A 14,831-nucleotide genomic window follows, 5' to 3' on the forward strand; every position below is an offset into this window, starting at 1 on the left:
CAATAACTTAATTGCAATTAAAAAAAAACAAACATTGTTTTTTGGTTGTTCTTGACTTCTTTTTAAGTACCTAGCAGGTAGGGTTTACATTTCTGAAAAAAACAAAGCAGGCAGAGATCAAGCTGCTAGAGGACACACAAACAGAAAGAAAAAGCACAGCGCAAGGTTCAGCCATCTTACCTGAAACAAATCAAGTCAGGGTTTGTTCCCAGGAGATGTGAAACTCCGTCAACACAAGTTAGTGAAAACTCATGCTCAGATCACCACAGACATGCATCTCAGCTTGAGAAATGAGCACCCACGCCATATTAGTAGGAGCTTCTTTAAAAACGATTGTAGCCACACAAAAATCCTACTTTGATTTAACCGTTTTTTTGTCAATTTCAAACCTTAATTCTAATTTGTGAGTTTATATGACACTGATATTTGTAGTTATACATATTCTGTTGAAGATTCCTCCATGTGTATAGCAAAGGGTTTGTGTGTGGTACCTGCAGCACATAACCCTCTCTGGCACTATGTTCTCTCCCTAAAGCATCTTCCAGCTGCTCTTTTAGCAAGTTGTTCTGCTCTTGCAGCTGCTCCAGCTCCTTTTGCTTCTGTCCCAACTGGAAAAAACAAACAAAGCAACAGTCTCTGTTTAACAAATACATCAAAACTACCTTACATTTAATAAACATTAACATTAAACCAAACATCAAAACCAGGGATTGCTCAACGTTCAGTTTAAAACCAAACTGAAAATAAATTGTTGCATCCCTAATTAAAAACAATGAAAACAGGATGTTCAATATATATAAATCAACAAGTGGCTGTTCCAACATGTGACACATGATTCTAAAACTACAAAACTTCATAAATATATGTAATTCATATATTTGGAGACCTATTAAGGGCCCATACTATGCAAAATCAAGTTTTGAGCTTTTAAGTGTATTATAATGTTCATTCTTCATGCATGTGCACATCCATCTTTGCAAAGGTTGGAGGTTGTTTGTTTTTGTAGGTGAAATGCAGACACGCTGCCGAGGGCGGCTCTAGGTTGACATCATGAAATGGGCGGCACCCCCATGGAGCGAAAGGCGACGCCTCAGAGATTAAGGCATTTTACTTGCGGGTAGGAAAATGCACCACAAAAATAACTCTTATTTCATAAAAAATGTGTTCTTTAGTGTGCCAAAGGCAATATATGATCATATATATGGATAAAGTTTACTGTAAAAGCCTTAAGACGTTCTTTTGGAAAAGTTCTTTTGAAACTATTATGTATTAATGAAACTAATTTTAAATTTGTGTGGAGTTGGTATTCTTGAAACCCATGTTGCACCACAAAGAACATTTATTTGACTAGAAAACAAAATAGAAAAGGAGTCATTTCTATCAAGTCAAAGCCTCTTTAGCTCTTAATGGATGTCAAATAGTAAGGCAGCTCAAAACCTCATGAATATTCAGTGATGTTGCGTTAAGGTACCTCCTTGTCCAGCAGCGCTGCGAGTTCATGAGCAGGGAGCCGCTCAGAGTTTCTGGACGTCGAGGTTATGGGAACTTGCTTGGCTTCTCTTAAGGGTGTCGTTTCCACCTGATGCCATCGCTGTTCGATCTCTTCTTGCACGTTTGACGTTTCACTGCTCCTTTTGTCTTTGTGATTTTGAACGTTTGGGTGATCGAGCTCCATCTTCCCTTGTTCCTGACCATCAGCAGATGATGGCTGTCCTTTCACTGTTGAAACTGGAGCAGTTCCTCCACTTCTAATGTTTTCCATTTCCGGTGTTCTTGAAGGTGGATGAACTGAAACGGAGGAGGTTTGCATGGATGAGGAGGAGACCGGAGAGGATGCCAGTGAGGAAGCAGAGGAAGAGGGGGAGCAGAAGGAGGAGGCGGTGGAGCAGGAAGAGCTGAAGTCCACCGTGTCCGCTCGTTCTTTTGGGGGCTTTTCCGTCTGGTCCACCTTGAACTCGGACCAGTCAAAGGTTTTTGAGCGGCCCTCTCGTCGGCGCTCACGCACTCTGCTCTTGCGTGGCTCCGAGACGGGAGCGGCGATACTGCGGACTTGCTCCTGTCTGGGCCCGTCGGACATGGACACCTCCAGAGGAGGGATAGGTTCAGGTGTGTTCTGAGGGCACGGCTCCAAAGTCACATCACCTTTTATCTTCTCATCAGGCAAGGATCTGAATATAAACCAAAAAAAAAAAGATTTTTAAAATCTAGCAAAATGTATGTTACTGTGTGATGTGATTGTATAACAATTAAGTCACATAAAACAAACAAAACTAGAACTTTATAAGTAATAAAGCATCTGGTAATTGCGCATTCAGAGTTTCTGCAGGACCAAACTTGGATTTAGAATATATAGATAATAGATTATATAAATAAATGTAATTTAGCCGATTCATGATTTTAAAAAATGAACTGAAGGGGTGGAAATGTATCTGTTCATTAAAGCCTTTAAATAACTGAGAAAGTCACTTGTGTGGAGAAAATTTAGATAAAAAATGACTGAACTCTATGAATTTCATCAATCTCTTGTTTTTTAACAAACTAAGCTGCCCTTGCACACAGAAAGTCTACTGGAAGCTCCAGCTCCAGTTCTTTAAATGGCCAATAAAAATCCACTTATCACTATTTTAATTTTTAGCCCAAAAAATGAATGAGTTGCTTTGAGAAAAACGGAGCAATTAGACATCACTATGTTAGACTAGCTTTGAAGTGGATTATTTTCAGTGACCAAGCAATGCCAGAGCTGTGATGAAACAATGACATTTTAAAAAACTGGCAGTCTGAAAATGTAGTCATATAAATAAAACTTAAATCTAGTATGAGATATTGAAAGAAAAAACGAAATTATTCTGTTTAATATGAATATTTAAGACCAAAACCTCAGCAGGCGTTTTGAAGAAATACATTTCTCAGTCTTTATGCCCTGCAGATACCCTGATTAAAGAGCATACAGCAATAAAGATTAATGGAATAAATCCACATCACAGCATTGATACCAGGACATTTACTAAGGCAGAGACTGAGACTGAAAGCAGCTTTGGTGGCCTGACTGCAGATGTTAAGCTTCTATGCTAAAGCGATTTGTACATAAAAAACAGTAAATGCTTCTCATGCAAACCCCATAACAGCAGCCTTATCCAGTGCAAGCTAACAAAAAGTGTTTTGGTCAGAGTACATTTGGCATTTACACAGCATCTCGTGTGATGCAATCTGTTGTTTTGGCTGGAAAAAACACAGGAATTCTTTAGACATCTTGATGAGAACTTTCCAGACCTTTTCACCTTAATGGCATCACACTGTCACTATTTCCAAAGCCTACTGCGGGAACATTACATTACACTGACGATTAGCATTGGTCTGCAGTGTTGGGCAGATTATCGTAGTATGCTGATGCGTGCCTCTACGGTGGCAAAACTGACAGGGAGACATTACTCAACCACATGACATATGGCGGTGCGACAAACACGCCGGGGCTGACATTGCTGAGCAATGACATCACTGTTTAGGAGCGAAACTCAACACACAAGCACTCCAACCTTGGCTTCAGAACGGATAGTTTCAGAGAGATGTTTTTCCTGGAAGCAAGTTGAAAATACCAGTTGAGGTGGAAGAGAGGAAGGATTGAGGGTGAGGAGGAGACAGGAATTTCAATAAAGTGAGAAAAGCATCTGGTGTATCTGTTAGTGTTAAGCCTGGCTTAGCATTACCGGGTGACATCAGGGGCAATAGTGGGTCGCACATTCTTCATAATGGCCTGAATCCAGTTGCGACGGATGCCAGAGGTCATGGCTGACAGGGTGCACGCTCCCTCTTTGCACTGAAAACAAACAGGTATTATTATTTTTTTATGACGAGCAAGTTGACTGATGGGTTTGGAAGATAAGTCACAGCCTTTCTATATATTATTTACAACAATGAAAAATAATTCAGACCGACAGGACGAGCCTTTTAAATACACGTGTTAGCATTTTTTGTAATTTAAAAAACTATTTAAACATGTAGTTGTAGGGTTAGATAAGCTAATTCTTCTCTAAGAGTTCTGGTACATCGCCTGCCGGTCCTGGGGGAGGATCCCTCCTTCATGTGGACATTCCTGAGGTTTCTTCTTTTTATTTATTTTTTTGTTTTTCCTTCTAAAAAGGGGGTCTAAGGGCAGGGAAGACCAGTTTAGTTTAGCCTGTGTAGTTTAATTTAGCCATTATCTAATGAATCGTATGACTTCATGTTCTTTATGATTTCACGTTTAATATTCAAACACCAGTATGAAGCCCATTGAGATGAATATTGTTGTAATATTGGGCTATATAAATAAAATTGAATTGAATTACATTTTTCTTATATATTCATCAACAACAACAAAAACTGGTTAGACATTTAAACAGTTATGTACAAATTACTCAAATTAATGCCTAAATGGTTGCAAAAAGCATTACGGAAATAAAAATCATTTAATTTTAGTACTAAAATTTAGAACAGTAAAGATATTGAAGCCTTTTTCAAAGAACAATTATGTAAGCAGTAATCAGCTTATTATTTAGTAAAGACATCCATGCATGTTCATTCACTATTAGAGTTTGTACAAATGATTATATGCAGTGTCTTAATGCTAAATATAAATAAATAAATAAACAAATTAAACACAGTGACCTCTAGTGGACAAAATGTGATTTCAATGCATTTTGTTTGCAAAATGTAAGGACCAGGAGATTTTTTTTTAAATAGGCGTCTTAAAAAATATTTCTCTGCACAGCAGCAAACGTTAATGAGAACGGCTTGTTTTAGCTGCAGCCTAACGATGGTGCAGAGACAAGATATAAATACCATTTAGTTTTGACACCAAACCCGTGTTGTTCTCATCCAAACAGACAACGATCCTCCTGACTAATCTATTTCTGATGTCCTGCAGAAGTTTTAGGCAGAAGTTTTTTCTTCAGGATCAACATCCATTAAAAGAGACCACCTTCAAAACAAAGTGCTTTCAAACCGGCAAATAGCATTTTCTGGCTTTCAAATACACTTTGCGATCATGTAAATGTTCGATCAGATAAGCACCCATTTACGATAGATTGACAGTTGCTGTTTTATGTCACATTTTGTAAAAAAAAACAACATAAAATTACAAAATAGCGGTTGCTGTGTTGGCATGTTTTCTTTTAACCATCTGCAGATGCTTGTTCTATAGTGAGATTATTCACATATGGAAAATATTTTAACCTATATTGGTTTTTCCTACGGTTCATTTCAAGTTTATCCCTTTGTCAAACAATACAATACTCAAAGAATTCACAAAAGACCTACAAACTATATTTTAGGCTGTACAGGCTTCAACTAAACGGAAGAGTATAGCATGGATTTGCAAAACTTTAACTTTTTCTAAGGCTCAAAATTCTTTAAATGTAGCTCTAAATAGTCAAATTTGACCCAACAGGTGCCCAAAAAAAGATGAATTCAAATTAAATTAAAGCTAATTTATCATCCGTATTTTTTAAAATGTTCAAAAGTCAAAACTATCTCAAGAAATGCTGCTTTTTTGGAAGCACCAAAGCTAAATCCTGCATTTAGAGCTTTTGAATGTAAGCAGTTAAACATGTTGATCAGGACAAAAGCTGCGCAGTTTTCGGGAGACAAAAACGGCTGGCAACAACTGCAACAGATTTAGCCTGCAATGAAGTCACACGGGGAGATGACAAGTGGAGCGACATCCTTTATGTCAGGGCAAAGAATGGCTTTAGAGAGGGAAATTACTAAACTTGATACCTACAGCTGAACAACAAAAGGTCTATTGCGCATAAACCGTCAAAAGCCAGTAGAACTAAAAAGTGCAAGTACTTCTTTAACTACAGTCAACAAAACAACAGATTACTTGGGGAGCAAATGCTCACAAGGATTTGGAAGCCGTAATTCCTCTGAACTGGAAACTCTTTGACATCGTAACATGTAGAAAGGTCAATTTCGCCATCCATTTCCAAGGCCTGTAAAAATAAATAGATGAACAAGAAAAGTAATTAAAAGAATTTTGCAATAGGCAAAGCAAGACCACCAACATCTGTAATAATAAAACCTAAAGAAAAGTTCAACTTACCTCTTCAGCTATAGAGTCCTTGAAATACTTCAAGCTCTGGTCTGTGAGGACAAACCAGTGTTTTTTCCACTAATAAGTGAAAATTTATGTTATTATTAGATTCAATTGGTTAACCAACACATTAGAAATGAATTTTCTTTTTATTAAATACAAAAAAACATACCATTCCATCTTCATAAAGCTTTGTCATCCATCCTTTTTTGAAGTTGAGCAAATCTGGCTGGAATGAAAATAGATCAAAATGATGTAATATAATCAGAATCAATAGTTTAACAAATACTTTATAATTAAAAAATACTTCATAATTAGGGACAGGTGCAGAAATATAGGACCAAAAACATCTTTACTGTTTTGCAGTAGTGTAACTGTAAGAGTTCCCATTATGCAAGCATTTCCGCTTCATGCAAGCAGAGCATGATTGACATCTAGTTAAACACTTAATGTACATGCATTGTTTACATTTTGCTAATGATGCAAGCTAAAAAAGCAGAAGGAGCAACATATGGTTCCAGCCAGACTGACTGGCGGGAGCCGGACTTTCCCAGTGAAACACAAACTGCTGCACATCTAAACCAAGCTTAAGTTTGTTTATAGGCACTAAAGTCAACCAGTTTCCCAAATCTTGGCTTCTGCTCACTGAACAATACCTTGTTTTTGCTTAGCTTGATCCGGTGCGGGGTCACCGCCTGGCAGAGAGTCATTTTGATGGCAAACTGCCGTCAATTCATACGTTTCTTTCCGTTTATCCCCGGGACACACACACACAACCGCCCCTGCTTCTGTGCTGGCTATTTATAATCGTCAGCGGCAGTGGTGTGTAAGCGTATGCCTGTGTGTCTGAGTGGGTGGGGATTTTGGCAGCTGCAGCTTAGGCCGAGAAACCAGCAGCCACACGCTGACAGGAGTTACCCCCAGCAGCCCTACCGGGACAGACCGCAGATCAGACTGTCAGGAGTCAGACGTCAGGAAAACCTCCACGCTGCTTCGGTCAGCATCAATGCCACAATCAAGTGAAGGTGGCTTTTAATTATATAGCTGTAAATGTGGCTGCACAGTAAATGTACAGTACTTGATCAGAATACAGTAGAACCAATTCGTTTTGAGGAAGCTTTTCTAAGGAAAGCCAATCTATGTCCTGTGGAAATCAAAAACATTCCACTTAAAATATTAAACATCCACAGAAAAGGTCAAACTATTATCCACTGGTGCTAGATAAGCAAAAAAAAACATGTTTAAACAGCAAATCTTCTTACATGGAACATTTCCTGTATTAAGCTTTAGCCTCAACGGTTGGAGTTGAGTCATAGGTGCAGAGTTGTCAGGAGAGAACAGAAAACAGCAGAGAACAGATTTTCATTGGTTACCTCTAGAAACAAAAATGGCGCCCTTCCTGTGTGAAATCAATCTCGCTAATTAAATGGCTAAATCTAATTGTTGATATAAGTATTGCGGTAAGTTTTTCTTTTTTTATTCATTGCTTATAAACATGGAAGTTCCTAGCTACATTCACACTGAATGCCATTCTCATGGAAGGGGACTACAGTTTCACTGTGCAGACGCGTTCAGAGGTCCTCCATTGCGTTTTGAGCGTCAGGCTACAACTCTGCTGTCATCGACCATTTCTGGATTTGATTTTGATTTGATTTGATTTGAAATGGTTTATTTCAAGCAATTAAGTAGAAATAATACACAAAAGCAATACAATCATCAGTCATACATTCATACAGTAACTAATCAAACTTAGGATAATTAGACCTATTAATAAATATTGCTTGAAAGGGAGTGGAAGGAAGCGAACTTATATAATCCCACCCCGTTATACCATAACCAATTGTTACATGATTTATCAATATCCGGTTCCTAGTTTTTATCAGACGGAATTAAGAATCATAAGGTATCCATAAAGCACATGACAAAGATGAATTATTTAATTATTATGTAAAAAATAAGTATTCCTGGGTTTTCTTCGGGGGCATGGTCAGCTCTTTTTTTTTTTTTGGAGAAAATCAACTTTTTAAGTAATTTGAAGATAGTTGTATTCGCAGAGAGGCACACCACGCGTCCTGCTGTGTAACCCGGAACCGGAAAAATAATTAATGGATGTTTCCACAGTTCACATATCTGAACTTTGGCAACGGATTTGTGTTGCTTCAACCAATCAGGGACTCAGCTTTGGCCTGTGTGGTGTTGATAACGTGATCAGCAGATGAAGTCCAAAACCAACATGGAGGAGAATTTGATTGTTCTCCTCTTGAACTTTGATTTTTTTTTGTATTGAGACAATAAAACGCCTACTAATTTTATTCTTATTTTTTCCTCCTTAGAATAATGCAGGTCAGCAAGTCCTTAAACTGTGTCAAAGAGAGACTAAAGTACCCCTGAAGGATCCGTCATTCAGACGTAGCTGCTGCAGTAGATGGTAAACCTCACAGTACAGGGAGAGTCTCTGAATAATCCCATGAACCCAGACATGAAGACACGATTACCGATGCTTTTGTAGAGCTCGTCAAAATAGATATGATCTCTCAACACCATCCTCGTCTTCCATGCATTGTAAATGAGATACACAGATATACAGTTCATGCTTCCATGTAGCAACGAGGTTAAAAACTTTATGATCAGATTTTGGAAATGCGTCGAGCAGTGAACTTAACATGTCACAAGAGAGGTGGCGGATGCAAATTTGAGGCGCGAATCGCCTTTGGTGTGTATGCAGCATAAGAAACAAGAGCATCCCTATTTTTTACAAGTCTGTTGTAAGATTGAAAAAAAAAACAATCACAAAAATGTAAATAAAATCTGAACTTGAGCGCAAACAAAAAAGATTTTTGTTAAGAATAGTGGGATGTGTTGTTTGATCAAACACAGCAGAGCATCTGCCTAAATACTTACAGTCATTGATGACTCTGTGATTCTGCGGTCTAAAGATTTAGCTCTTCTTAGGTTGGCAAAACTGTAGCTTGAAACCTCCGGGGCTAAACAGTCCTTCCCTGTATCCAGTGACATGTCCTTAAATAGTAACAAAAAAAACGATTTGTTTTCATTGGATTCATCTGACTCCACCTTGTTTCGCTTGTCCAGAGCAGCAAACCTGTTTGGTGTCCAGATAGCGCCTCTCGCTGCGGCCTTGTCTCTGGATTTGTGTGGTTTTAGCGGATGGGTCATTTGAGCCGCTCGTGTCCATTTGCTCAGCATGCTGACCATCCTCAAACTGCCCGATGACTTGAGATCGTCTGGAAGAAACAAAATTCAAATTCCTTCATTTACGCAGCTTGATCTACTACAAGTGTGTCAAAAATATTTAAGACACTTTGATACAGAACAACTTTTTCATCTGGTTTTAAAATCCAACAGTACTAAACAAAATCTGATGTTTTAAGGAATTTTGAATTCAAAGATAAAAGAACACCAGATAACATTATCCTAGAGTCGGTAAGAATATAAAGCATTAAGAAGAATTAATGTAAGAATCCCTAAACCTAAATTATAAACTTATGTTAAAAGACAAATAGCTTTGAAGGAAAAAGAAAATGACTAAAATGATGATTAAAATACATTTCATCAATGGGAGAAAAGTCTGTATTACCTTTAGACACTGCATATCTGACAGTGTTTTTAAAAGTGATTAAACAGTCTGGACAGAGAAGCAGTTTTAGTTTTTAACACTTGTAAAATAAAAGGGGAATTAAGCGTTCATGTATTTGCTCCAAGTCGGTGCAGAGATGAAATGAGAGAAAGCAGGAGTCAGCGGTGACCAGCGGGGAACAGCATTGGGACAGGGATGGGAGGGTTGGTAGACTATTAGGTCTGAGAAGCTCTGTTCAGAAGCCCTGGAAAAGATTAAAACAAAACAAACTAGCAATGTAGCAAGAGAAAAAGGCAGAGACAGAAGAAACTAAACATGCATTGATTCCCCTGAATCATTAATGACAACCACTGGTGAGAGAAAGTCTGCAGCCGCAGTTTAGTACACTTTAAAAAAAACAAGACTAAAAAACCACAAGGTGGTGCTAACAATGAACAGTCAAGTAATGATATTTAATTTTCTAGGCCTTATTAGGGCTAACAGCCAGTGGCTCATTAATGATACCCATTAAACTTGCAATTAAATGTTTCATTATGCTTTAGCTATGAAGGGAGTTCAGCAGTGATTCTTTCGTATAGAAGCAACTGAGTCTGACAGTTTTCTCACCTGCGCTCCTCCCCAAACAATCGAGCCACCTCCTCCCTCCCAGGGCTTCTTGTTCGGGCTCTCAGCTCTTGACGCTTTCTATCGGAACGGAAAGCCTCCTTATAGCTCAGTCGGCGAGCGCGTGGCACATCCGACAGCACTGCATAATCCCTGCCCGCGCGGCCAACCCTGCCTCCTCCTCTAACACTAACATTATTGGGGAACTCCTCGGTGCCATTGCTCCCCTCCCAGGTGAGCGTAGCTTTGCTGGTGTCAGAGTCCAGCGAGCTCTGGGAGGAGCTGATGGTGGAGTAGCTCAGGGAGTGAAGTGCACCTGGAGAAGGAAGGTCCTGGGGGGATTGATGAGAGGAAGTTTGAGTTTCTGATTCGGGGCTGTACCTGGAACTGGAGGCTCCTAAAGAGGAGGACGATGCTGAAGAGGACAGGGGCAGATGTTGAGGCGCCTGGTATTGATGTAAAGTATGAGGAGAAGGCTCTGATTTTGTCTTTTCCAAGGAAAAGTAACCACTCTCTACTCGTACTTTCCGTCCAGTGCTTGCAGTTCCACCATCTTAAAAAAAATAAAAAAAATTAGAATCCTGATATTAAAGCCCAATTAAATCACTACATATATCAGTGTATCCACTATTACTGTTGTTAAACAGGACATCCACCTCAATTACCATATTTTTATAAAAGAAATTGATTTTTTTGTATGCATAGTTTGGCCTGGGGTGCAACTTAAAGTGAATTTTAAAAACTAAATAGGCTCATTTGTTCGTTATTTTCTCACTAGTGACCATTAGAGGGCACTGCAGTTGTATGTTCAGCATTTGCTGCCAATAGCAATGCAGAAGAAGCACAGCTCAGTCTGATCAGTGGGTAGAGTCCAAAACAAACATGGAGGCTGATTTTTCTCTTTCTGAAATTGGATATTTTTCTTATTTGCACTGAGACAATACTAAAAAGGTCCTCTAAAATATTTTTTTTTCCCTTTCTTCGACTATTTTGCGACAGCCAATCGCCAAACTGGGTCACAAAGAGACTGAAGTACCACTGAAAGCGTCCGTCATTCAGACATAGCTCCTGCGGTAGATAGTGGACCTCACCGTCAAAAAAAAAAAAAGATCTTAGGATCTCATCAACCCAGATAGAGACGTGTTTACAAAGGCTTTTGTAGAGCTCTTCAAAATAAAGAAACCTGATGTCTAAACTCCATCCGTGTCTTCCATGCATTGTAAATACAGACAAACCTTCCATGTAGCAAGGAGGCTAAAAACTTAACAGTAGCTCCTACCACACACGTCGGGACCAGCAACATTTTTGGACAAGCATTCAGCAGCAAATTGTCAAAAGAAATACTGGGAATTTGAATTTGATGTACAAATGTAAACAAGTGACTTATTATTATTATTTTTTTTTTCATTTTACCATGCTTTTTCTTGACTGCTGCCACTTTTAGTAAAAAAAAAAAATATACACTACCGTAAAAGGACTAAACATAAATGAAGCCTTTATTATCATTCATTCATTCATCTTCTAAGCCGTTTTGTCCCTTTCGGGGTCACGGAGCAGCTGGAGCCCATCCAGGCCACGTGTAGGGGAAGGCAGAGGACATCCCGGACAGGTCGCCAGTCTGTCGCAGGGCTACAATCACACACCCATGCACACCTATTTAGAGTTACCAATTAACCTATGGAGCATGTTTTTGGACAGTGGGAGGAAGCTGGAGTCCCCGGAGAAAACCAATGCATGCACGGGGAGAACATGCTAACTCCACACAGAAAGGTCCCCCATTGGTGTTCTGTTTGAACTGGGCAACCTTCTTGCTGTGAGGAAAGGGCGCTAACCACTGCGCGGCCTTTATTAACATTCAATTATTGTATTTGTTTCAGACTAAAGATGTATGCATATATGGGACATTCAATAACTTTTATCTCCTCTTGCTCACCATCTTGAATGGAAACATTGGAGTCTGGTGGTCTCTGGGTCATCTGGCTGAGACAGGAGGCACTGCGGCTGCAGGGGATGGTGGTCCTGCTCCAGTGGCTCTCCTCCTGCCACAGGATAGCACGGCTCGTTGGGACACGCTCGGCACCGGCAATACTGCTAGGCAGGCATGGGATGCTGCCTCCACTGCTGCTGCTGGTCACTGTTACCTTGGCGGGCCCGGGCTCCTGGGTAACGGATGGGGTGGGATTTGGTAGGAAAAGATAAACTGGTAAGAACAGAAGACGGAAATGTGAAGAAGATGTCTAAAAACAGAGAAAGTAAAGGAAAACCCTTCACAATTACCATTTTGAAAAAAGATTGACTTGGAAAAAAAATATTACTGCATAACTATAACTATATTTTTGAAAATTTTTAATGAGCTTGAAAGTATTTTGATATTTAGATTTATATTTTTTTTAATCAATTTTGGGGGATTTGGTAAAAAAACCAAACAGGTAAATATGTGATTGACAAAGCGAAGAAGCTTTGATCACTGGGAAAACCGCAAATTAGGAGAAAACAAGAGGAAGAAGCGTGGAAAGGAATGTCGACAGCTCGACAGAGAACAAAGGCTTCATTCATGGTAAACACACCTGTACTGCTAAGGAATACAGAGAACAGAGGAAAACAGACAGACTGCAGAGAGGGGGGGGGGGGGGGGGGGTAAACCAAATGTAAATAAAAAGTTTGAAATTGTTCAGAGCCCTGGTGTCAAGAAATCCCTCTTTGCCATACACAGGAGCACAAAACTGTTGCAATTCAAACAGAAATCAACAACAATAACTCCAATGCGAAGCAAAACTTGATGTCCAACCGTTACCCAGAAAACTCCAACCACCAAAATCATGCTGCTGTGCTGAGAATCACCCATCAGAATCAGAGCAGTAAGCAAACAAAGGATGTGCTTGTGATTCACCCTTCTCTTGGATCATTGGGATTGGGATTTGTAAGGAATGGGATTTGGAAGCCTGGGATTTTCAAAGGGGAAAAAGGGATGAAAAGTTTGGCCAAGCTGAACTCACAGGGTGTCCATTCATGTCCTCAGTGGAAATACACTGGCTTGAAGTAACTCCATCCTGCCAATCACAAAAAGCCTTCCAGGTTAGTGTTTGTGGAATGCTACCAGCTTATAACCAGTACAGGAAGAAAAATATGTCAGTGGTTTCATGAGAGGCTTCTCATGTTTTGCCCAATTACTAGATATGGAATTCTGTTTTACAGTTAAATTAGTTTGCATTTGGTGAAGAAGTGCTTGGATAAAAGGAAACCATCCTGATGGCAAACACACAACTGTGCCTGGGAGAGTTTTCAGAAGTATGCCACCGTAAGAATAGAGTTCTAAAGCAGAAACGTAATGCTGACAGCAATTTGTGAAGAAAGGAAATCTTAAGACAATAGTGCACACTCAAACATTTTCTACCCATAACATTTTTTTTAAAAAGCCTTAGAAATCATAAGAAAAAGAGAGGAAACAATATTAGCATCATTATCCTCCTTAAGCTTTATTAAACTTAATTATAGAAAATAGCTTTAAAGACCCACTTCAATGAATACCAATCTTTTTTAAGTCTTTTTAACATGTTCTTGTGGCATTTTTCTGATTATGGAGGACATATAAAGAAAATGTACCCAAAATTTGCATTTCTGAGTCCTTGAATTTATTCACACCGCCATAAATCAGGAGCAGGAAAAAAAAATGCAGTTTAAAAAAAGAGGTCATTTGTGACAGAGAAAATACGCCAAGCTCCCTGCTTCAAGCTCTCAGCAATGAGGAGTGGAAGGGGGACAGGGTTGCTTTGCACCCTGCGCCCACAACTAAGGTTATAATAATTAAAAAGACTATTAGGAGCGCTTTTAAAATAGATAATGAGAGTGGGTCTTATAGTATAGCAGTTTTTTTTGTGGTTTCACAGTGTAAGAGATACTCAAACACACACAACCAGTTTGTATAAGATGTTAACTTTTATAATGCATAATGGTATGCATGGGAAAAATCTCAAGAAAAATCACCCGAAAAATAAAAGTCACTGTCTTTCTGTAGTGTTTTATATTTTAACACTCAAAACAAAGTGTTTTTTACAGTAGAGCTCTGGTTATGTAATACCACAAGTGCAGAACAGTCAGACAGTCCTTCAGCTTTCAGTCTTTATGCAGTCAGATGCACGAGCTGAGTTCATGGCAACATTATTGTGAGTGATTTTCAGATCTGTTAACAAAATCCAAAAGACAGGAAAAGAAACAAAGAGAATTCAAGAGAAACTTGATAACGTCAAAAATGAGAGCACCGTGTTTTTCTCAAATCTCCACAGAACAAAACTCAGATGGACAAAAGGAAAGACATAAATGGCGGGGGTCATCGGGACACAGTCGTGGTCAGCACTGTTCTCCTGCAAATGAGCCTGTTTGTGAAAGCCCAACACATTTTCAGACTTATTTAGGGAAGCGTCATTAGAGGAACCAGACAATGAACTTCAGATCATTTAGTGTGGCCTCAAAAGCTGAAAAGGGGGAGAAAAAAAACTGTACACATCAGTGGGTGGGCTGTATTATGTTGCTATATCATGTTACTATTTTTACCAGTCCAATCCT

The 14,831-nt window shown here is 39.2% G+C and overlaps 1 protein-coding gene across 9 annotated transcripts in view; it reads right to left on the reverse strand.

Annotated features, from left to right (window-relative positions):
• The window catches only part of mpripa (myosin phosphatase Rho interacting protein a), a 45,892-nt gene that overhangs the window by 9,390 nt on the left and 21,671 nt on the right, over window positions 1–14,831 (reverse strand). For 2 of the 9 annotated variants that reach the window (XM_011488127.4, XM_011488128.4), the window contains exons 6-17: window positions 13,265–13,318; window positions 12,202–12,427; window positions 10,272–10,821; window positions 9,171–9,312; window positions 8,972–9,088; window positions 6,243–6,299; window positions 6,080–6,148; window positions 5,880–5,969; window positions 3,705–3,814; window positions 3,534–3,572; window positions 1,472–2,168; window positions 492–608 (exon numbers count right to left, since the gene is read on the reverse strand). In XM_011488127.4, the coding sequence (XP_011486429.1) occupies window positions 492–608; window positions 1,472–2,168; window positions 3,534–3,572; window positions 3,705–3,814; window positions 5,880–5,969; window positions 6,080–6,148; window positions 6,243–6,299; window positions 8,972–9,088; window positions 9,171–9,312; window positions 10,272–10,821; window positions 12,202–12,427; window positions 13,265–13,318 (2,268 nt within the window). The remainder of the gene's footprint in view (window positions 1–491; window positions 609–1,471; window positions 2,169–3,533; window positions 3,573–3,704; window positions 3,815–5,879; window positions 5,970–6,079; window positions 6,149–6,242; window positions 6,300–8,971; window positions 9,089–9,170; window positions 9,313–10,271; window positions 10,822–12,201; window positions 12,428–13,264; window positions 13,319–14,831) is intronic. The other 7 variants (XM_011488132.4, XM_078937325.1, XM_011488131.4 and 4 more) reach the window with 7 other exon arrangements.

Source organism: Oryzias latipes, chromosome 19 (genome assembly GCF_053564925.1).
Source record: "Oryzias latipes strain Hd-rR chromosome 19, Olatipes_Hd-rR_3.1".
Classification (NCBI taxonomy): Eukaryota; Metazoa; Chordata; class Actinopteri; order Beloniformes; family Adrianichthyidae; genus Oryzias; species Oryzias latipes.